Raw genomic sequence first — 25,332 nt, forward strand, 5'->3', positions numbered from 1 at the left:
GACAACGAGTGAAGAAAATGACAGTATGTGATTTATTGTCCAGACAAGCAGGGTTGAAGAAGAGAAACAAGAAGCATCTTTTTTAAGCTGAATTGCAATCGAATTCTCGAATTCTCTTAGGGAACTTTTTGGTTCAACTGAACGATGAGGCCTCGGCCCCAAGTGTGGTTTAAAACATAGACTTTATCATTCTTTCTCCGAATAGATAAAAAAGAGTTGTTACAACTTCAAACGTCAGAAGCAATAGAATCGAGCAAAATTTTTAAACATCAGAAAATGGTTGTTTTTCAATGGACGGGGCAATAAGTCATGAAACAGTGAACTAATTCTACTACATAGGCTGGAAAAAATTGATAACCAACAGCTGATGGACAGGTGGTAGGTGAACGCTAACGTCGTCAACAACAGTTTAGTGCAAGAATTAGTGCGCACACTATGTGCAAACCTTTGAGCATTGGACAACTTCATAGAAGTGTGGTGAGAAATTCTGGCAGAGACGTTTTATGGAGAAACGTTAGTTTTCAAAACTAAATATGACTCAGTTTTGACATCAACGGAGGTTAACGGAGAACAATTAGAACTGCATTGATTTATAGATAAGTAGGTCACATTATTTCCACTTGCAAGAAATAACATCATTTTCTGTAGCCCCTACGTATTATGAGCTCAAATAGAGTAACAGGATTTCTGATAGAACAGAAAAAAAATGTAAATAAAAGATTATGTCAGGTCTCAATATGCCAGCAAGAACAAAAATAGTTTTAGAATGAGCTATAACCGAAAAGCATAAACTACATTGAGAAAAATAAACATAAATTTACTTCAAAAATGGTTAGGTTGCCTCAATTCAGTTATTTATCGAAATCATTTTTTTCAAAATCAATTTATCAATTTCCAAATATTATTGTAAAAACTTTAAACTTACCTCTATTTTGCATTAACCATGAGACCTCCAACAAGGCACTGTATCATAGTACTGAATTTTATTCTCAGTTTATTTAAAGAACTTCCTTGTATGGTAAAAATCCAAAAAAAAATCTTGAAATAGATATTGGATGGATTCCAATTAATAGTTTCCAGCAGAAACTTTTACGGCAATTTTAATGTTGAGGACAAAACAAACCTAAGTAGTAATATTTTGTGGAGAAAATCAAAGCTCCTATACTGATAAACAGACTGTTTTATATGATTCAAATATTCGAGCAAAATTGTCTCACTTATACTTTTGGGGAAATGTCAAATTGTGAAAATTGATGTTTGGAATTTTTGTAAAAACAAATCAAGATGGAGAATTCCATCAGCTTGACTGTCGATATGAGAGCAAAATTTAAAAAGATAGATATTGTTTCATCTTGCCATTATAAAATATTTTTTCAGAAAAAGGAAGTAAAGCACGTTTTTTGCAGGAACTTATCTTCTGAAATTGTTTGTTTCTTTTCTAAGCTTTTTGGCAAGACAGATATGCAACTTTTATTACATCTGAGTCAAATTCAATAACAGATATACATAAAACTGAATACTTTACGTATATTAGTCTTTACTCGTATGGTAAGCAGAATAGGATCATAATACTAATTAATTATGGTTATCTATTATTCAATATTATAACTAAACCATTATGGAAAGGTTGTGAATTATTCTGAAAATAAATGGCAACCATATGTTTCGTCACAGCAGTCATTGAAATGACACAATATTGTCTCAAAATTTTTAATTCCATCAGTTCTAATCTTTTATTTGAGCCAGTTTTTATCGGCAAGTTATCAATTCACATCTTAAATAAAACTTGCTGAAAAGGCTTAAATTTTTCTGTATTTTGGATGTTATGTTTTTTGCAACTTTCATTTATCATTGAACTGAATGACTATGCTGTTGCCCATAAAAGGTTTTTTGATAGATAAGATGCAGTCGTCACGTAATATCCAGATATCAAACTTTCTCGGTAGAATTTAAAATTTTGTTATTCTTAAGTGTTTTGTATTCGATTCTTCTCTGATAACGTTTGCTTCAATAAAAAAATTCTAAAAATTTGCCAATTTATCTTTTTGTCTTTTCTGTATCTTTATTGCATCAAGAAAATAAACAACTTTCGGTTTCTGACCAAACAAGCCATAATAATCTCGCTTTTATTTATTAAAGCGCTCTATTCAATTTCACAGACAAAAACCAAAAGTTTTTTTTCAAACCATAAAATTTTTGCTGCAGGTCAATTTTCATTTTTTAAACCTCATTTCAATAAAGGAATATTGGCAAAGCTGTTTCTTTTAGCTTCGTGTTTTCTTTCCAATTGCCTTCAAAAACCAATTTTGAATTTTTTGTTGGGAAAAGCATCAGTAAAACTAAGACAAGCACTCCTGTATATTTAAAAGTAAACAGTGAAAGTGAACATGCTTTATGCGATCACCCTGAGGTTGGCGGAAGAGCAAATCAAAGTTGAATCAGTCTACAGACATTTTATTTTTACTGGATGCCAAGTATTTTGTTCATGTCACAGCTTACACTGGCTTGTCTTGATTTTTGAGTAAAAATTACAACATGAAAATTAATTTGTGAAAAAGTTTAACTTCCACCAACAGGGTTGGCATTACATGCAATTCAAATTGGATCAATTTGAAAAATTACTGCATAAAAACTTATATGTTCAGCTTATCTCCCGCCAATAGTGTTAGCTTTATATGCAAGTCGATCATCCCCGTGAGTACTTGTAACATTTAATTTAGTTGTTACCACTAAGCTAAATGTTCGTTGCGGTAATTGCATTTAATTTAGCTTAAGTAAAAAGAGTGTGGATACTGCTATATTAATCACTTGTTATCAGCTACAAAATTATTACATTAATCTCCTCAGACCTAATTTTGGGATATGAACAGTTTTTATACTATACGAAAGAATTTTACCCAGTGCAGACTCTATGACCTCAATATAACTATAATGAAGAAAAACTGAAGATAAAGATACTTAAAATATTCTGGAAATGCAAATTGTCAAAACCTAATTAAGTTTCTACTCTTGAAATGTGCCGGTTTAGCACTGAAATGCTCTGATACTCAGGTTCGGGCAAATAAATTTAAAAAATTTGTTAAGTAGTTTTTTTACTCAATATCCCAAAAAGAGAGTGAGCTCACATCTAAAAATTTAAGTTTTTTAGCTTTTTCCCTAAAAAGTAACGTTTAATTGGTTTTTTAAAAAAACTTAATGAGATGTTTGCATGATAGGATGCAAACTAAACAAAGTTTAAATTGTCTTTGAAATTACTATCGTTCGGCAGAGTTGCAGCACACTCTTTGGAAATGTTCGACTTCATTCTAATTTAACAAATAAAAAACAGAGCTGACATAAATTGTTTCTTTATAAGGATATCTCTAACACAATAATATTGCCCAGTTTAACAAAACTTGATACACCTTGCCATGTCATGCAAAATGGCAATGGAGATGGCCATTGACAATGGTGAAATATGCAGCGAAAAGATTTCTGAAAGAAGAGTTTTCAATTTTTTGTCAGAATTATATCGGTAGCGTTCAGTAAATGGTTTATATAGTGAAGGGTAGCGCAATTTAGAAGCTATCAACTAACATGAAGCTAAAAGTAGTGTCATGCTGCTAAATAATCATTAATTTAAAAGATAAATAGGCCAATTCTAAGCAAACATTTCTGGATATGTTTCCCCATCGAGACATAACGCCAGAATGAGCTCAAACTCTTGAACAATCTCCGGTCAAAAGTAAAATAGGTGCAAATAATGACCCTTAAATTTTTGCTCTCATAATGCCTAAGCATGAAACAGACATACTGAGTTTGAAATGTGGCCCGTTGAGCCATTTCGTTTTACTCAAAACAAAACTTTCAAAGGTGGTGATTTTCATTAGGTTGGGATTTTCTGATAACTGATATACCAAAAAAGAGGAGATATGTGTTTGAGGAAAATTAATTTCAGAATATTTTATTAGACAGAGTTTAAGTTAATTTTTATCGCGGAGGAAACATACCAATGAAATTTCTACTTGTGACGTGTACACATACAACTTACAATTGTGATGTAGGTAGTGTTGACTTAGATTGGAAAGATGGCCGCTGAAAATGTGGAATTATCAATGGTCCACTGGGTATCAGTGCTATTATCCTATTGGAAGCCGGAGGTGGTTGGGGCTGAGCAAACAGACCTGGACCTGGTGCAGAATGGTGACCCAGCTGATCATCTGAAGGTGATAAAATGGGCATCCGCGCTGAAATGCAACCAAAATCATTGTTAGTGGAAGTGTTTCCATGCCTTTTTTGGGGAAAATTTAGAACCATATCCAAATTAACAAATCTTTAGACATATCATTCTTATAACTAATCATGGTTTCGCGTGGAACCACGTTCAAACTTTCGTGAAAAGGAGGTTGTACAGAAAATTTCCATGTCAGGTTGCCGACATTCTTCGATCAAAATCATCTATGATCAGACCAATATCAAATTTCGTTACAAGAGAGAGCGCATTGAGTTTATGTGTGGTTAACTATTCTGGCAATATATGTTTGCCATAGCGAACGAGCTTCGGGTTAACTGTCCAAACTGGTGTGAAACGATTGAAACTGCGTTAGCGCAGATTTTTGCGCGCCCAAAATCATCTTTTAATAGATCATTACAAACGAAAGTGATCAGTGATCAGAATTTTATGGCACACGATTGCACAGACTATTGTGCGTCTGATGGTTTTTTTCAGGCTATGTAATTCGAGCGCACGATGCTCATTTTAATTGAATTTTCGGTCTGAAAAAAATCAGCTTTCAACTTTCAAAAATACAAGATAGCTGAAAGAGCAAAAAACTGTTTTAAAATTTGTTTCCGAAACAGAAATCTGCAAATTTTCAACACTTTCTAGTCATCTTGAACTCTGAAAAATGATGCAAACAGTAAACCTCGTCTTAACATCTCTTCTCCCAAATTGTGGTTAGACTTGTGTTTGGAAACAGATAACGGTAACGACCAAAACCATGTTTTTAATCACTTCAGGGCAGGTCTGCCCTGGGTGTACCAGTATTCCTATGTACAAGTTAAACATTCAAAATTACTTTTTACAACGTCATAGTTACAGGAAGCTCAATTTGGCCGATCCTAGCAAAGGCCCAATGCCCCTTATTTTAGGTATCCATCTGTCATTTCGGATAAACACCTATAATGCAATGTCACATGAGTGGTGTCTTTTGTGGATCTTTAAAAACAAATGATCTTGTAAATGGGTCTTATGAATAAATAAAGCAATATTGGATCCCTTAAAACCCTTGGGGGACCTTTGGTTTTTGTTTTGCAAGCCTCTTTAATATGCCTAATGAAAAGAGTGGCAAAAAGTTTCAGTTATTAAACCCTTCTGATCAGTGCTGGTATTGCTCTAATTTTTGTGACCAAATTTTCGGGTTTTTGTGAGGGTTAAAACTTTCCGGATTTTAGAGTTGCTAATTTTCTGTTTTCTAATTACTTTGTTAATTTCAATGCTTGTTTCATTCTGAATTTTACTGAGGGCCGTTAAGTTTTAGATCGGTGGAGACTGAGATTATTTTATGATTTTTGAATTTTGGAGTATTTTCTCATGCTTTCTGACAAAAATTGGTGGTTTTTTATATGTAGAGCAAAGTTTTTTCCTAATTAGTTTTTGCACCGCCGTAAAAAACTATGGATAAATATAAGTATATTATTATTATTGTTGTGGCTTCCGCAAACGTGAGGGACTGCTCCCGGAAGATAAGCTCAACTAACTTTTAAATTAAGTAAAAAAGAAAAAGCAATGCCCTCTAATAATGTCTCATCTTTGCATTTTGAAATATAGAATCCCAATTGAAGTATTTTAAGCCTCCGTTGGGGCTGTTTATCATGCAAATTTAACTCATTCGTTTTCATCGATCTAAGATGCACCTAGAAATTAACTCGATTGTTTTCCTCGATCTAAAAGCTTTAAGCCAGCAGCTTAATGTTTTTAAGCATTGCGAGAAACCGAATTTCAAGGTATATCCCAGTTGCAAAGGAAAGTGATAGACAAAATCAAAAACAGGATATCTGTAATTTGAATTCAATTTTGTACAACATTGGATAAAATTGATAGCTGATGTTCTTGAGGAGAAGATTGAAACATTGACTATTAATTGTTCAGGTTTCATTGCTCAATCTCACTGTCACTAATATATAAATTTGAGCATTGCGAGGATTTCAACGTAATAAACTAAATGATTGAAGGTGCTTTTATACTACTACCAGCAGATTGGTTCTTACCAAAAAACTGGAGTTTGTCGAATTTTTATGTTCAAGGTCTATGATAGAAACATATCCGACTATGCTTGATTCGACTCTGCATCTTTTGGTTTTCCAGCTTTGTTAGTATAAAAACAATCAAATAAAAAACTGATATTTAAAAAATTTGAAGAAATATTGCAGAATTTAAGAGAAAAACTTCCAGATTTCGCAGTGAAAACGTTCAAAACTATTTTTTGCTCTGGAGTTATGTGAAATAACCCATCTACAGGACTTCGTTGGCCAGTAACGATAGTTAAAATATTCAAAAATTTTGAAAACAATAAAAAATATTAACAAATTTTGCTAAAATTCAAGATAATAAACTCTTTAAAACCTTTTCATTGTCTCAGCAGACTATCCAACAGCTCTATTTCAACCTTTAAATAGTTTCGCTGGCTCATTAAGGTTCATAAACTTGGAACATGACAAAAACTTTCCAAAAAATCAGAAAAAGAATTAAATTTCATCGAGAAATTGCAAAAGCTGGAGTCATTAAAATATTGATAACCATTCTATTAACTATAGAACCTATGCGATAGCTTAACATTAAACCTCGGAGGAGGTACATAGGACCCTGGTTCCGGAAAAAAGATAATAAATTCAAAAAGATACAAAAAAGTGAAAAAATTGCAAATTTTTTTTTAAAAAGTGCTGATATTAAAAACTTGAAAAACATTCCATTACGTCTAAAAGCTATTAAGTAACCTATATTAAAACCCTAGTGGAGCTTAGGTGGCTCTTGAGGCTGGAGAAACCTAAAAATTGACAAAAAATTTCAAGAAGCTTGAAAAAAATTGCAAGTTGGATAAAAAAAACTGCTAAAATGTGTGACAAAAAAAGCTGAAAAACAATCCGTGGCCGCAAAACATTTTCCAGTAACGTATTATAAAACCCTAACGAAGATTTTGAGTCAGGGTGAAAAACCTGAATAATGACAATAAATGTCCAAAAAAAATTGAAGAAAATTGTAAGTTTTTGTAAAAAAAAAAGCTAAAATTCGTGGTTTTGAAATTTTGAAAAACATTTCATTACATTTAGAAACATTACGGTAACTTGTTGTCAAATCCTAGAGGAAGTTCTTTGGCTCTTGAAGCTGGAGAAACCTAAAAACCCAAACAACATTTTTAAAAACTTGAAAAAAAACGCTAATAATTGTCAAATTAAAAATTTGAAAGCTGGTCGTTTTGAGAGCAAATGAAATCTTTCAGTAACTTATTATCAAAATTTTAAGAACCTTTTCTGGCCCCTGCGTCTGGAAAGACGTAAATAATGAAAAATAATTGTCAAAAAAAATTGGACGTTTTGTCAATAAAAAACTGAAATTCGTGGTGTTAAAACGTCGAAACCATTCGACTAACACTAGAAACAATACAATAACTTATTGTATAATACTACAACAGATTCCTTGACATCTAAGGCTAAAAAAACTCAACAAAATGACAAACCGTTTCAAAAATTGTGAAAATTTGTATAAAATTGCGTGTTTTTAGCGATCTGTTAATCGAACGTAGCCACGGGGGGGGGGGGGGGGGTTTGAGGGGTGCACCGTGGGGCTGATAGAGAGGGAGGTGGTGGGTGGCTAACAGTGGGTTGGGGGCAACAGCGTGGTCGGGGGCGGGTGGGGCAATAGTTGGGGGTCAACAGTTGGAGTGTCTTCAACCTCTAAGAGCCGCCCTTCACACTATGAGTATAAGTCTCCAAAACAGTTTGAGCTGAAAGGCTATAAGAGCACTTATTGCCCGCTGGGCGCTACCTGTTTATCCCGTTTTTAAGGTCGGAAAGTCAAAAGCCACAGACGAAAAATCGGTCAAGCGAAAAATTGTACAGAAAAGGCCAACAGGACTAAAATAATTGCTACAAACTTTGTTTGGGAGCAATTAAAAATTTGGAGATTTTACGAAATACAGCTATCAGTTTTCATGAATTGTCGGTAAAATTTCACTTGATTTTATACAAATAATTGAGCTGCTACACGGCACAATTTTTCTATTTTTTTACTAAAAAAATCGCAATTTCTAGCGAAAATTTAAAAGTAGTAAAACAATCTTTTGTAAAAAATATTTACCTTCATTAACTTGTTTTACTTTGGTCCTAGTGGTTTAAGATAGGCATAGACATTTTTTCGTCAACACCCTAACTAGTTTTCAGTTTTTTGGAGAAAGATGAAAATAGAATTTCGATTTACGTCTACAAAATTTTAATTAATACGTAATCACAAGAATGAGTTGAGTTCACGCTTTCTATTCTGCCTAGTTTTCAGCACAGTACAGTAAAAATTGAAAATTAAATTCTCAGAGCGCTTGTGTTTTGCTCTCACTAGCTTGTTGGTAGTCTATTGGTTACCTCAAAATTTAGTGTTACAATTACATAGGCACTGATAAATTGAATTCTACTAGCAAAACGCAGTTTTTACAGTTCAAACTTATTTACCTCTTTTATGATTTACAACTGGAAAGCTTACCTGTTTCAATTCAGTGTTCCCACAACAAACATAAAATCAAATTTTTCTACTTTTATTTTCAAAAACATTTTTTGTATCCTGGATGATGATGTGACATCGCACTGATGATCAAAAAAGAACTGTTTTTTATTGCCAAAAGACAAGATTCAATCCGTTTTGTTATGTAGAGTTTTGAGCTTTGTGCTTTTATTACATTAAAATCATCATTGAATCCCTCGGCAAACTTTCTTCTGCCCGTACCTTGGTCTACGACTAATTCAGCGCTGTAACATTAAATTTTTCATTCTGATTTTTTGCCTGGCACTTGTTCTGTTCATGTCAGTTTTGGGAATTTATAGTCTGTTTTAAAACATGACTCATTAGGGCATGATTTTGTTTATATGAATTTTATCTGAGCAGCAAAAAAGCGCGGCTAAATTTTATCGGGGCATTATTATAAGGTGGCTGAAATTTAGCGGAGCATGAACAAAAACCGGCTGACTTTCATCTAGGCATGAACCGAAAGCGACGGATTTGCATCTGTGCAGCATAATTATAATTGCTCGCCCGTTTTATTTACTTAAGTGTTCTCTCAAGTGGCAATTAAAACGCGTTCTACTCTACTCTATACTCATGACTACAGTTTGCTACTCAAAACTGCGTTTACATGCGCTCTAGTAAAAAGCATCAACGGAAAATATCTAGTTAAGAATAATATAAAATGAATAAAAAGTGGAAAAAAGTGAAAAATATGAATTAAATTGAATTGAAAGTGAATTAAATGAATTGAATGAATGCTTTGAAGTGAATGAATACAGTTCACTTTGAGTTCACTTTGAATGAACACAGGTCGGAAGTCGGTGGAATTCGGCAGAGGTCGGTGGAAGTCGGCGGATGTCGGAAGTCGGCGGAGGTCGGCGGAAGTCGGTGGAAGTCGATGTGTCAGTTAATTGTAGTGTAGTATGTACAAGTTAAGCTAGAATGCAGCTCCGGGTATCGACACGTTGAAAATTTCATGCATGATATCAGTCATTCGAAATTTTCAAAATTTGCTATGTACAGTCTGTTAGTTCTTCGTCTGTACAGTCTGAACTGAGACATTCTGTGCAGTGTTAACCAATAATGTAAATGATGCTGCGAAGAAAAAAAACAGACTGGGATTTTTCTTAATCGACTCTGGGCAGACTGGCAAATTTATTTACACTGCTATTTGTCTGGCACAGTACTGGTTACAATTGAAAGTCAATGGTACAGCGCTGAAACTCACTGCGACCTAGGTACGGGTGGTTATTAATCCTGATGTATTAACAAAAGGACATAATTAGAAAACACCAATAGAAAAAGACATAATAATAAACAAAACGTTAGCCGTAAGAAACCGCCCAATTTTATTTACCACTTTTTGGCAATTGTCTACCAAATGCTTAAAAGTAGATCAAAAACCATAGATTGTTGTTTTTCAATAAAAAATTTTTTTAATAAACACGCTTTCTAGCATAAATAAAATATAGTTCACCGTATTTTTCTGGGCGAAAAGTCAGAACACTGAATACTTTGGACACTCATCAAACATTATTGATATTTTTCGAAAAAGAGTAGCCATCTAACCACACAAGCATCTAATTTGAACTTTTCTGGCCCCCTCCCATTAATTTTTTTTAAAAAAACTTTATAAACTATCAAATTATTTGAAATTTATGACATATATTTGTCCACCTGCCGCCTCCCAGCAGTGTTAAGTTTTTTTTTTAAAAAAAACATTTTTTTCCAACTTTTTATATTTCTGGGAAAACAGTTAACCTTAGTCAGTTTTGACCATTTTTTTGATCGGGTAACTGCCAACTGGAATAAAAACGAAATAACCAAAAGTCAAAATCCCAGCTTTCGGTGATTTTTTACAGATCTACGACTAAACTAATTCTAGTTAGATTGTAGTAAACAACTTCAGACCAACTGTAAGGGGACTAAGGAATTTTTTAAAAATATTTTTTAAAGAGAAACAAACAATCGAGGCAAGCGCAGGTTTAGATTATCGTATATGTGAAGACAATCAGAGATAAAACTTTGCTATCTCTGAAATTAAACCCCATCCAATGGTTGGTATCTTCCATATATATGAAAGTAGAAAAAAATGTTTCTATATTTTTAGTTTTTTCAAACTTTTGTTGAGAAATTTCGTTCTTTTCACATTTGAAAAATTTAAGAAACCATTTTTTTGGTTGACTTGACTAATTATTTTCTCCGAGTGGCTCAGTTCAAAAAAAATTCTGTAACATTTTTGGATTAAAATAAAAACGTAAAACTTTTGAAAATTGTGTCATTTTATCTCCGTTTCCTTGTTTGTTTCTATACACCAAGTAACCACACACATTCCTTTAAAAATATACACTTGACCACATTTTTTAATGACTTTCAAAAACGTAATCACATGGTATCAGTGTTAAAGACAAAAAAAATTGGAAGAAATTTTTTGAGAATTTTCTTCTAGTTGTTTTGTTTCTTTTGTCCTGTCTACCATTTACATTATCTACCGTTTCCTTTCTTTTAGAATAATTTAAATAAATTTTAAAGAATTTTTCTCAATAGTTCCGCTGTAAACATTGCAAAAATATCTATTTCTTTAAATATTGTTTTGCATTGATGTTTAGGATGAAACAGTTCAACAAATATTTCAAGTTTTTCGGATTGGAAAAAATCAATACCGAACTTGAATTACTCCCAGCCAAAAACTTTTACCAGTTGAAAACTGAGATTTAACTATCGATATGCCAATAAAATTTGACCCACGGAATAAAGGATTTAGAAGCCTTTGTGCTTCTAAATCCTTTATTCCATGGGTCAGACTTTTTTGACATATCTCTAATTCGAACAAAGATTTGATATCTTTCCCAAAAACCTTTGTCCAAAAAAGCTATTTTCCCTTATGATAATCTTTTTTGGTACAACTGTGATCCAGCTATTATAATCAAACAGAGAATAGCAGTATGTATGCGACTAGATTTTGACACTCCTTTGGAGACACAAATTTATGACAATAACTGTCGTGTTGAGTGTTTCCTTTGGAAAACAGCTCTGAATATTAACAAAAGTTTGGTTACAGAAAAAAGATATGGGAGTAGAAATCTAATCAAAGAGAGAGCTAAATATTCTATTAGTTTTTCTAAAATTCTTAATATTTATTCAAATGTAGTGTTTTCGGTTTACTATATGGGTTTGTTAAATAAACAAAGCTAATTTTTTGTTTTTTGTTTTTAGACTTTTTTCAAATGGTTTGCAGTGAAAATGTAAAAACTACGCGGTTCGTTGCTTGCTACAAGTAGTAATCGAATATTAGTTGCCATACATCAACTTAATCTAAGGTTAATTAGAAATAGGTGATTCACAGTTCATTGTAGATTTCTGAAAATGGATGAGTGTACGATTGTAGATGTTTTGGTATGTTCTTTTCATATACTTGTATATCTATTTACCATTATACCAATTTCAAGTTTTCTTCAATTTTATATAGCCTGGCTTGATGGCATTTGATTTATTAAAACATCAAACAATCAACAAATAGGTTACGTTAGGACATCGTTGAAGGAGTACAACAAAGGCGAGAGGACAACAGTGGCATCAGTGGTAATCACCAACACGACCTGTTCCTCGGAGTTATAATCGGCCGCGCGCATTTCAGAAGACGAATAGTGAAACCTCTATGAGGATAAGGTTGCCTAACAATGGAAGACTAGGCGAACCAAGTTAACCCATTTACTATGAAAGGGTGAAAAATTGTAATCTCCTAAGTTCTGCAATGTATCACAATTATTCCTAAGTGACTGATTGGCAATGCTTTAGCGTATTTTTCGAATGAAATGAAAGTGGTCTGGATGGTCTGTTGGGATCATCACTTAACTTTTTAAGTTAAGTTGGAAACGTGATATGATTCATAAAGTCTGAGTTACCACTCAATTTGCTTGGTAATAAAGTTTTTGAGGACAATATGCTAGCACAAAGTAGAGAGGCATTCAAACATTTTCGAAACATGGCATTTGAGTAAAGTAGTATAACGCCTCCACAAATCTTATCAAGCAATTACACATAAAGCTTGGTACAACCCGTAATTTTTTTAAGAGCAGTAGTCTTGTGAGTATGCTAGGAATTGTAAAGACAAAAAACCTCTGTCCCACATGTTTTGAATTTACTAGCCCTTCAGCAGTGTTTATTTTTCACTAAAAAAATGGAGAATTTTGGGCTAATAGAGATAATAAATCTCATATAAAATATTCAAATCAACATTAAAGGTACAGAACATTTTACTCTAGATTATCCCGAGGTAAAACCAAAATCACTGAATTTTTTGAAACCAGTTGAGGGCTTTTTATCTTGTGTAACTTGTGTAGCTACTTTTGCAAAATTTTGGCACAAAAATTTGTTCTAGAATTGTTTTCAACAATTCCCAGGTGAAATTGCAATTTCTTGAGTTCCTAATTAAATTTGCACCTTATTTGAGTTTCTCAGAGCAAAATGTTAAATGGGTGCGTGAGATGCCAAAATGTCCGAATGTACAATGATTTTGAATGAGGAGAAAACGTTTAGTGCATTGATCTGGGTTTAATCCAGCTATATTTAAAACAAAAATAAAGTAAAACTGTTAAAGTGGAAAAATATGCTCTCAAAATATGCTTCATTGTGCTGCTTTATCTAATATTTTGCTTCATCAAACATTTTGTTGTTCGAAATTTGAAAAGCATTTCAAAATTGCTTCAAAAGGTTTTGACCTGTTTAAGTGTTATATTTGCCTTTCAAATGTTGGAAAATTCGTGTTTTGTTCTCAGAAAGAAGATATTGACAACCTCGTTTTTGTTTACGTATTGTTAATTGTTTATTGGCTTACTTACTCAACCTGGGATACCACTTAGACATGCCACTACTGGGAATGTCTAAATACAAGTGTAGTGCCGTTTGCAATACTGGGCAAGTTTGAAAGCATGTTCCTGATGTGTACAGAATAGCAAAATTTTCTTTTTAAAAAAAGTGTAATTAGACTAGCCCAGTACTGCAACTGACTGCCCAGGATGAAGTCCGCGACCCAAGACAGGTATTGGCCAGACCGACAATACCCAAAGATAGGTATTGGCCAGACCGACAATACCCAAAGATAGGTATTGGCCAGACCGAGCAGACTTTGGCCACCACTGGCCAGACTGAACAGACTTTGGACAACATTGGGCAGACTGACCAGACATTGTCCAGACCATTGAGCAGACCGAACAGACCTTAGGCCAGACCGTTGTCCGGACCAGCGGCCAGACCGTTGTCCAGACTATTGGCCAGACCGAACAGATCCTAGGCCAGACTATTAGCCAGACTCATGTAACGTGTATAAGCATCCAATAAAATTTATAATTTATTCGTTTCATTTTTTTAATGACAAATGAATATGAGATTTTAAAAAGAAATTATTGAAAAAAAAACCGTCGAATTAAAGACAAATGCAAATTTCAAGAAGGTTAATGAAGTATTCTAATCATCTAGAAGTAGATGTCGTTTACCATTTATGGGCTGCTTTTTTGAAAAACAGTCAATACAGCACGCGTTTATACAATTTGGCTCTTATTTGGCTGGACCTCTAGGCCTTGAAATTAGCTATTGGCCAGATCGAACAGACAGAAATATGGGTATTGGTCAGACCGAAGAGACCGAGATATGGGTATTCGCCAGACCGAACAGACTAAAATTGCCATTGGCCAGATCGAAGGCGCAACCCAAATTTTTTCCAGACCATTGTGGACGGTCGCACCGGACCCCCCTGTTCGCGACCCAAGTTGGTCTGGCCAATACCTGTCTTGTGTCGCGAACTTCATCCTGGGTGGTCTAAATTATATCCGCGCAAATCTTTTCTTAGAAAACATCAGCTCAATTTCTATTGGAACCTCAAAATGTACGTCGTCACAATTGCGGACGGAATCGTTCTTCCATCAAAAATTTGGCCTGTTTTTGACTTTTTGACTGAACAAAACAATATAATTCATAGTAATATTGAGAAAACAAGGATGCTCGGTAATGTGCGTACGCACATAAGGTTCCGACCACGCTCATCCACATTCTTGACTAAATTGGCTACCAAATGATGAAGAGATAGAAAACTTTCCAAAAAATAAACACCGTTCAATAAACAGCCAATGAAATACAATAAAGCGATGCTAGAGGGCCAATAACAGTTGTTGATAATAGGACTGTTAGAATGCAAAATAATAAAAATCAAACAACAAACATTATTTACGACCAAAACTCGATGTCTATTTAAAAAATTTGTAACAAAAACAAACTCGCATCAGACAAAATCTAAAAAAAAAACAATTTAACCTCTGCTTCAATAGAAAAGACATGGGACTTGCTCTCAAGGCGACTGGTTAACCGGTGGCCAAAAAGCTCAAAGCGGCCCGAACGTCAAAAATACGCTTCTATTTTTGCAAACAATTAATTTCAGAGTTATTTATGTCATTAGATATTAACTGAAATCACTAAAATGTTCACTTAATTCTCCAAATAAAGCAAATGAGACATGTAATTAACCAGTGTTCAATTGTGCAAATTTTAAACGCCCATGAGACCTACGATTATTGTTATAAATTAAAAATAAAACATAATCCTTTAAACTGTATAAAATAATAAGGATGTCAAGCATTTTATGAAATCTCGAAGTAACAGCAGTAACAAAGCCTTGAGACAAATTTTTGACGCTAAAATCCTTCTAAAGATAAAAAATATAGCTCACTGGAAACGGGTAGTAACCTATGTTTACAGAGATTGAGCTACAAATCGACCGGAAACTAAAAAACCAAATATATTTTTGAAAACAATTGTTTTCAAAGGTCATAACAGAGTTAAGATTTCGAAAAACGATGAAATAAGTTGCAGCACCTCAGGAAACCAATTGGGCCTGTTAATAATGATACTAAGTCAGGACCCCAAAAAGAACAACAAATACTTAAAGAAGCCAAAACTTCAAACAATTTTTCGACATCACACTGTTCATGGAACTATAATTATATGATATTAGCTGCAGGAACTCTAAATTGTCACTTTCTCTTCAATTTAACATCATTGAGTCTTCCTTATAAAAGGACTATGTAAACATGACAATAAAAATAAACCCAAAAAATGAACAGTTTAGACATTTTAGATTTTACGAAACAAAATGGTCATCACAACAAATAACCAAGCACTAAAAAATTGTTTAGATCAACAAAATAATTTAGACTTGTAATAAGTGAGATCAATTCACTAGCTGACGAAAATGAAAGCAAAAATGAGGTAATTGAAAAATATTTGTTTTGAATTTAACTTCAAAGACAGCTATAAAGCGAAACCTTTAAGTAGATTGAGGTATACGTCCTAAGGAATCAATTGGACCCTTTGTTATCAGGTATATGGTGTACGATAACAAAGGGAAAGACAAATATAGGCCAAAACAAAAAAATCGACAAAATTTCGCGAGATAATTGTCTCATCCCAAAAAGCATAAACCATTCAACAAAAACACATCACATACCCAAATAAGCCTTTTTTTCAACAATTTGCAGTTTCTCTACTACGCTTACTTTCAATTGGACACTTCAGAAGTGTGATTAATTGAAAAGAAAGCAAAAAAACTCATAAAAAATGCGGTAGTGCTCAAAAAATTTTTAAAAGATTGAAAATGCGTAGTCTCAAAACCATTTGCTGAATAGAAAACGGATTTTACATTAAATTAAACTGACAGTAAATTGGTTTTTGCCTTTTTTCTACTGAGACTGTGCCCGAAGTTAAGAGAAAAAATTAAAATAGAGGCAAAGTTTAAGAATTCATCGATGTCTTCTTAAGAAATATATATTCGAAGTCATACCAGACATTAGATAACAGCTGAAAGACTTATTTAGCTTTTTTATACGTCCTATAACGCTAACTGGATCTTTGATTGGGGACACTAAGTCGTTGGGCTACATAAAATATGACAAATGAAAGCAAAATTCGATACAAGAAATATATGAAGTCTTTACGAAAACAATTTGTCAGAGCCAAAAAAACCATGAGCTTAACTGTTACTTTATTGTGAAAAAAAATCTGTCCTTAATTGAGCCCTGTTTTGACATTCTCGTCAGTAAATTACATAAAAAACATTTACGTAGCTGATATCTTTTGAAAAAAAGTCACTCCCCAATAAAATCTATAATTTTTTATCGTATGGATACATGGCGAGATCAAAACCAGTCCAGATATTTTTGCGCTTCTATAAAAACACTCAATTGTTCAAATAGTTGTAAAATATATCAATTTTCAAAAAAAATTCTGAGTATATCAAAATTAAATATTGAATTTTGTGTAATTATCGAGTTTCAATTTGCTAAAAACTGGCAAAACTATAATTCCAGAAAAATATTAAAGCCAGTGGAGGTACATTGAACACTTTTTTCTCTTTTGTTTGGGCTTAAGAAAATATGGCCGCTGTTTCAAGGTGTCTACTTCCAGCAAATTTAATGCAAGTGAGCTAAAAAAAACCAAATTTTTTCCCATTTTTGACGAAAAGTTTTAAATTTGAAGAATTTAGTAGCAAAAATTCCAGCCAAAAAACTGGGATCCAACAATTCAGCAACTCACCTCTATCTGTTTAGGTAATAACACTACATTTAACAATTTTGACATATATTTAGCGAAATTGACGAAAATTTGGTCAAAATACCGAAAATGTGAATAAAAACAGCAGAATAACATCTAATATTTACAAAACTTTAAACATCGATAACTCCCTATAAAAAACAAAAATTGGAAAATTCTTTTTAATTCCATATTCTACGCTGGACGGGCGTTTTAGTGATACCACTCAAATTTCTCTACAATGATTATATCGATCGGCCAAATTTGTCTGAACAAAAAAAAACCCATTTGAGTACATAGTTCCTCTCCCACTAAAGTGGGTCGGAACAATAAGTTGTTAAGAACAATAGAAACGTTATAAACAGTAGAAACGTTAAGGAAAATTTTCAATATTTATTATACTGATCGTGATTATCATTAGATAATGCACAAGAATGTTCCTAAATATACAAGAAATATATGAAGTCTTTACGAAAACAATTTGTCAGAGCCAAAAAAACCATGAGCTTAACTGTTACTTTATTGTGAAAAAAAATCTGTCCTTAATTGAGCCCTGTTTTGACATTCTCGTCAGTAAATTACATAAAAAACATTTACGTAGCTGATATCTTTTGAAAAAAAGTCACTCCCCAATAAAATCTATAATTTTTTATCGTATGGATACATGGCGAGATCAAAACCAGTCCAGATATTTTTGCGCTTCTATAAAAACACTCAATTGTTCAAATAGTTGTAAAATATATCAATTTTCAAAAAAAATTCTTAGTATATCAAAATTAAATATTGAATTTTGTGTAATTATCGAGTTTCAATTTGCTAAAAACTCGCAAAACTATAATTCCAGAAAAATCTTAAAGCCAGTGGAGGTACATTGAACACTTTTTTCTCTTTTGTTTGGGCTTAAGAAAATATGGCCGCTGTTTCAAGGTGTCTACTTCCAGCAAATTTAATGCAAGTGAGCTAAAAAAACCAAATTTTTTCCCATTTTTGACGAAAAGTTTTAAATTTGAAGAATTTAGTAGCAAAAATTCCAGCCAAAAAACTGGGATCCAACAATTCAGCAACTCACCTCTATCTGTTTAGGTAATAACACTACATTTAACAATTTTGACATATATTTAGCGAAATTGACGAAAATTTGGTCAAAATACCGAAAATGTGAATAAAAACAGCAGAATAACATCTAATATTTACAAAACTTTAAACATCGATAACTCCCTATAAAAAACAAAAATTGGAAAATTCTTTTTAATTCCATATTCTACGCTGGACGGGCGTTTTAGTGATACCACTCAAATTTCTCTACAATGATTATATCGACCGGCCAAATTTGTCTGAACAAAAAAAAACCCATTTGAGTACATAGTTCCTCTCCCACTAAAGTGGGTCGGAACAATAAGTTGTTAAGAACAATAGAAACGTTAAGAACAGTAGAAACGTTAAGGAAAATTTTCAATATTTATTATACTGATCGTGATTATCATTAGATAATGCACAAGAATGTTCCTAAATTCTGATTTTTAACCTACATTTGTATGAAGTGAGCTCTGTTACTCTGCAAGGTTTGTTTAGACAAGTCATTAAACTAATATTATCAAAAGATTCTGGTAACATGAAGGCGCAAAAACTCGACATTTTTCATCACTTAAAGATTATACGTAACCTGGACACAGTTATACGTAACCTGGACACAGTTTTCAAAACTTTCTAATCAATTACAACAGAAATCATTTTAGATTTTGAAAAATTATGCAGCGGAGTATTTTGTTCAACTCAAACGAACTGCTAGAAAATTCAATATTGAATGTTGACGACCTCAAACTAATATCTCCGTGATGAGCAGACTTCTTGTCAAATTATCTTCTCAAGCTGTCACACGCCAAAATAGAAAAACAAAATGTAATCCTTGTAAAACCAAAAAAAAATGTTGAGAACATGTGATGCTTTTCTCATTTTCACTATAAAATGTGTAGCTAGATACTCATTCTCGTTTACCAATTGCATCAATGTTGAAAAAACTGTCCATCAATACTATATATAGCAAATTTTCCGGCATCGATAACCCGGCTGAACCTAGGTTGTTATCGGCTGTAGGTAAGGATGTACCTAAATGGGCACAAAAATAGCAAAATATAGTCAACTATTTTTCTTCTTCGATTAAATATATGTCTGTTTCAACAGGAAAACGGACTATAGATAAAGTTTGGCGGCTGCTATTTGCCTTTTCAGTGAAGAAAAGCGATGTCCCTTTTTGACCTCAGGCGCTTTTGTCGGTCATATATGTTGATGTCGAAGAAATTATTTGACAATCAAATTTCCCATTTTTTTTTCATTAAACGCCGGTTGAATTGGTAGGCTTTCAAATAATGTTGAAAATATTGTTTTCGTTTATTTTTTTATTGCCAAATCTAATTTGTTCATGCTCAGAGCAAATGGTTACCCAGGTCGAGGTTTTTGGGTAAATTTTTGTAAGAAATGCGATGAATGCGGTGAATTTTTGTAAGAAATGCGTTGATTGTGTTGAATGCATTGAAAATGAATATTTCACCGCATTTCACCGCATTTCTTACAAAAATTCACCGCCAAATTCACCGCATTTCTTACAAAAATTCACCGTATCAACTTTTGTGGCAAATTAATGTAAGAAATGCGGTGAAAGCGGCGAATGCGGTGAAAAAAAATTCACATTTTGCCGCATTTCTTACAAAAATTCACCGCATATGATTTCCAAAGTTTACTCAAACTGATTTAAGTTCACAAGAATTTTCCAAGATGTAAGTTAGAGTTGGCGGAGTGGACTAAACAGATGAAAGGATGAAGGAGGTCAGAGGTTCGAACCCGTGTGGTGACGAATCCTTTTTGTAAGAATACTGAGAACGCGGTGAAAATAAATAATTCACCGCGATTCACCGTATTCACTGCAAAAAGATGTTAGAAATAAGCGGTGAAAATTATTTTTTTCACCGCATTTCACCGCATTTCTTACGAAAATTCACCGCCAAACCTCGACCCGGATAATTAGAAAGTCGTCATTTGCGACAAGGTTCATTCTTGTACGATCTAGGATAAGCGGTATCTTATAAAACATACAACTATACACCAAAATATGCCTTAAATATGGTTTCTGAGAAAAAAAATGATGGTCAATCAAGGTAGAGTGAACTCGGGCTCGAAACTTGAGAGACTATCATGCAAGATCCAAAATCATCTGCTACATTCAAAAAAGAGGGTTTGTAAATAAACATTTTATCCCTCACATTAAAAAAGATCAGCACGACAGAAACAAACAGAAACAAATAATAAACAGTATTGCCACCACCGAGATATTGTAGCTATTTTTAGAGTGTATATCGACCATTGTTTGCTGATGTGTTATTTTTTTTCAATTTAATCAATATAATGAAAAACTGTATAGAGTACTTGGCTGGAAAACTTAGGTTAAAGTTTTCTCTAATATGAATGAATACTCGACTTTGATTTGTAGAAAGGAAAAAAGTAATCAACAATTGATGAAGGAGACTAGTTGTTCTTTAAGTCAATTTTCCTTCAATAATTAAAAGATTTCCTCTCGTGGGTTACTTATTATTAACTTTCAACAGTTCATCATTAACTTTGGTTAAAACGGATGCCTCCTGCTATTTGATAGATCTCTGATAAAGCCAAAAATTTCAAGACAAAAAAGAATAAACTGGTTAAACATTGTCGACGAAGTATATCAAGTCAGATAAGGCGCAATTTCTTTTGTGATTTTTGAGAAATTTTCTTTACACTCCAGTCAAAATTTTGTGGCTTTCATTCAGCATAATTCTCGAGAAATACAATTTGTTTATATATATATATATATATATATATATATATATATATAAATATATATATATATATATATATATATATATATATATATATATATATATTAATTAACCAATCGCAAAATTATTTTTTGTTGTTAGTTTCTTGAATAAAAAATACATAGCTTATATTCTCAATGTTTAGATTGACACTTTTTCAAACGAAAGGCTGATTATTCTATTTACTTTGAAAATCCATGACGACGGTGTTGTATTGGATGTAATGGATACAAAGCAATAATTCGGATTCCTACTACAGAAATCAGTTTGAACAAAACATGCTGGAACTTGATAATTTAGATCTTCTCGACATCAAGCACGCAATAAGAGTCATCGTCTCAAACAAATTTGTATGTCTGCAAGATGTGAAGTAACACTATTTTTATGTGGAATGAAATTTTCCAATCATATAATGGCCAAATTAAAACAACCGTATCAGCAAAAATCCTTTTTGACAAACATTAAACAGACATTAAAATTGTCAGAAACACTCAAAACGCTTTACGTACATTGAAACAGAAAAAAACAAGAGATAATAATTGACAGAACTTTTCCAAACGTCATTTTTTATTTGGTATGCAAATTTTTGCATATTCAGTTAGATTCTGAAATTACACATATTTCAGCTCTTAAACTGAGCGCTATTAAGCATAACACTAACATAGCTGGCAGATTGCCAGAAAATAGCCGCAATAGATTCGTAGATCGGCAGTCTAAAAAAACAGTAAAAGAGACAGACCAAAAAAATTCGTCTTTTCATTGAAGGCTGATCTGTAATATTTTGATTTAAAATCTGTATAAGTTATTGCTGCCTCTATTAGCTGATCTCAAATAACCTTCATTTAGAGTGACACACACCCATTTGACCTTATCTCTTTGAACTAAAGTAAATAGAAGTCAATTTCAAAGTGAGGAAGTCATTTTTGAGAGTGAGGTAAGTCAAGTGTGACCAAAAATTTAATCACGCGCATGAACAAAAAAACTCGCTCCACTAAGAGCAAAAAATGACGTCACACATGCAATTCAGTTGAAATTGCATGAACGAATAAACAAAAAGTGCCTGTGACGCCCTATGGTCGTAGCAAAAATCATGACGACGAAATAAAAAAACATAGCAGGACAAGTCCTGAAATACAATCCAAGGAATTGAATGAAAAACAGACCTAATGTACCTGACCAGCAGATCAATCGAACAATCCCAGCCAAAAAGACGAAGTCTCGAAAGTTGAGAAACTAAAAGAATCAAACTAAACACAAAGAACAATTATTCTTAAAACTCTTGAAGCTTTTAACCTGAAGGCCATTTATGAAACAATGCAATAAATACATTAAATCACGCAAAAGACTTGAAAGAGATTAATTTGACACTAAAGGTAGATAATCTCCAAAAAAATGACAAATGCAATGCTTCAAAAAGAAATGTGAAAAATGCTTTAAATAAAAAGGAAAAGATATTTTTCGAAAACGTGTCCGGAAATAAGGTTCAAATTCATTTTTTCTCTATGGTGTTCTGTCTTGTAACTCATCTGCAACATTTAAAAAGTTTCGTTGGCGAATAAAGATAGTTAAACTCAAAAAATGACCCAAAAAATTCAAAAATTTTGAAAACAATCAAAAAAAATTTAAATTTTAAGCATTATTTAGAAAATTACTTATGTTTGCAATTCAAAAAAACAGAAAACTATTTTGTTGCCACTAGGAACTCTGCAATAACATACTAGCAAACTCAACAGCAGCAAACCCCTATAGGAAATATTTTGGCTGTTCAGGTTGGAGAAACCTAAAAATTGACAACAATTTTCAAAAATTTGAATAAAATTGGCTTATGCAATGGCCAATAAAAATTTTGCAGTATTAGCAAATCCTAGACGAGACTTTTTGCCCCTGGATCCGGAAAACTTGAATAATGACATTTAATGTCAGAAAATTGGAAAAAACTGCAAGTTTTATCAAAAAAATTGGTAAAATTCGTGAAGTTGAAAACCATTCCATTACCACCAGAAACTATAAAATAACCTATGATTGTGACATCAAGAGCTGAAACAACAAAAATGTTCAAAAAAACTTGAAAAAATTTTTAAAATTAGAATAAATTACCGTGTTTATATTAGGTGTAGCAATACATATAGCTCTTAAAATGGCCATAAAAAGTAATTACGTCTTGCAAAAGACCTTTACCATTTATTACAAACCTCAATTTTAGACTGGTCCAACAAAAAATCCGAAAAAAAGACGAAAAAATTGCAATATTTTGGGCTCAAAAACTTCTGAAAATGACCTGTTAACCTTGAAGTACGGCCTTCCCAGTAGCTTCGCCACTCTAAGTACTTGAAGAACTACTAAATGCGGTTAAGGGCCTCTAATGAAACTTGATGCGCGCTGAGCTTTACCTGTTTATCCCGTTTTGAAAGCTCAAAGTAATGAAAAAAGGTATGAAAACATCTTACAAAAATTAAAAAAAAAAGACAGAGCACCAATACAATCCAATTCCTGCATTGTAAAAAACCAAGAGAAGGCCAATAATAGCCCCAGCTATCGCTGTGCGGCTATTAATAAAAGCTAGCAATTGTTTTAATGAATTTTGATAACGTAATGCACGAAGACCTAATGACCAGGCTTTATATGCTTATCCTGTTGCTTTTGATTTTTTGATTTTGCTTTTTTGACTTTGACTTAATTGACAACATTGCGTAATTCAATGCGTGAAAGAATTCAAAATCGTCTCATTTGAAAAAGAAAGTGATGTAAGTCAGAATTCAACCTTGAAAATTGTGACTTATGTAAAACAGGAAACGTGATAAAAAGCTAAAGTGAATTTAAAAATATAGCAGGACAAGTCCTGACGTACAATTCAAAGAATTTTTTATTGACTTAACAAAAATTAGACCTAGAACACACTATGAGTGAATTGGGGAAACCATTTGGGAAAAAATTCTATCCAAAAATTCTAAGACATAGTAAAAATCAAGATGAAATTGACGCATGTGAACGAGAAACCACTAGCGAGAAAGCGATTTTTCGTTCAAATGCCGTTTTCTCCTTCTGATTTAAAATTAGAGTAAAAAAACCTTACGCTGCAAAACCACTTTTTTTCGCACTACTTCCTGTTTTGGCGTGGTGACCAAAATCACTACTCCAATATGACTCCAAAAATCATGAAAATGTGCGAACAGATCTTTAAAAAAGACAGCGCCCCAATACAATACAAATTCTTTGAATTGTAAAGAGGAGAGCGCCTAAATAGTAGCCGTTGAGAAATTGACGGCGGCAATTAATAAAGAGACAACTTGACCATTTTGTTTTGAAAATTTCCAGCTCGCAACTTTCCTAGATATTGGTGATCAAGTTCGAGTAGAATTAACATGCGGACTTCTTGACATATGTATTCAAAGCAAACTAGAGGTCCAAAGGTAATCTGCTGTTTTTAGCTGCAGTCGTACAAAGTTAAAATGTTTTTAAGCAGGATCTGCTAACTGTTTCATACTCGAGGGGATTTGTTACTCGAGGATTGTTTATAAAAATATTTTATGAAACCGTTAACACATCCTCAAGAACCAATAGGATGAAATATTTGCTCTTCTTTACACTCTTGGTTCAGAGGTCATGCATTAATTAGAGAACGTTTAGAATTTAATTAGTGAACATTAGATGATTGGTGCAAAACAAAAATTATATATAAAAAACGCACTAAACAACTTTCTGCCAGTTTTTGATCTATGAGAGGCGTAAAATTTCCTCAAGATATTGAATTTAAAAAAAATACCTACGTAATTTTTACGTAGTTTGATTTTTCTGCTTATGTAGTAAAAGGAACGACATAACCGACTAGCGTCGGGCAAACTGCTTCAAAATAACCCGTGAGTATTGGGCTTAGGGAGGCTAGTAGTAGGGCGCACTGGCGCGGGGCTGGGGTAGGGGTTCGGTTTGGAGGGGTAGATTGAGCGAAGTTGGAGTAGAGATGTGTTGTGCCGGGGTTGGCTAGATTGATGTCAAAACCTACGAAAAAAGCTGCATTTGCACCTTGACTTTATGCCTTCTCGTCTGCTTCGGTGAATTTAAATAAAAGAGACCGGTATAGCCCTATATGAGCTGCTCAGTGGTATAATGCCCCTCTGGGCTTTAACTATTTATTCAATTTTTTGTGATATTATTTAA

General features: G+C 33.1%; 2 protein-coding genes across 4 annotated transcripts in view; one reads left to right on the forward strand and one right to left on the reverse strand.

The window, feature by feature from the left end:
• LOC142351537 (sialin-like) overlaps nt 1-25,332 on the forward strand; it is a 438,741-nt gene that overhangs the window by 285,259 nt on the left and 128,150 nt on the right. The window lies entirely within an intron of this gene.
• The window catches only part of LOC142351530 (uncharacterized), a 60,261-nt gene that overhangs the window by 16,737 nt on the left and 18,192 nt on the right, over nt 1-25,332 (reverse strand). The window contains exon 3 of the mRNA XM_075403601.1: nt 4,031-4,226. Coding sequence (XP_075259716.1) covers nt 4,031-4,226 — 196 coding nt within the window. The remainder of the gene's footprint in view (nt 1-4,030; nt 4,227-25,332) is intronic.

The sequence above is a fragment of the Convolutriloba macropyga genome, chromosome 13 (genome assembly GCF_964194025.1).
Source record: "Convolutriloba macropyga chromosome 13, txConMacr16.3, whole genome shotgun sequence".
In the NCBI taxonomy this organism is placed as follows: Eukaryota; Metazoa; Xenacoelomorpha; order Acoela; family Convolutidae; genus Convolutriloba; species Convolutriloba macropyga.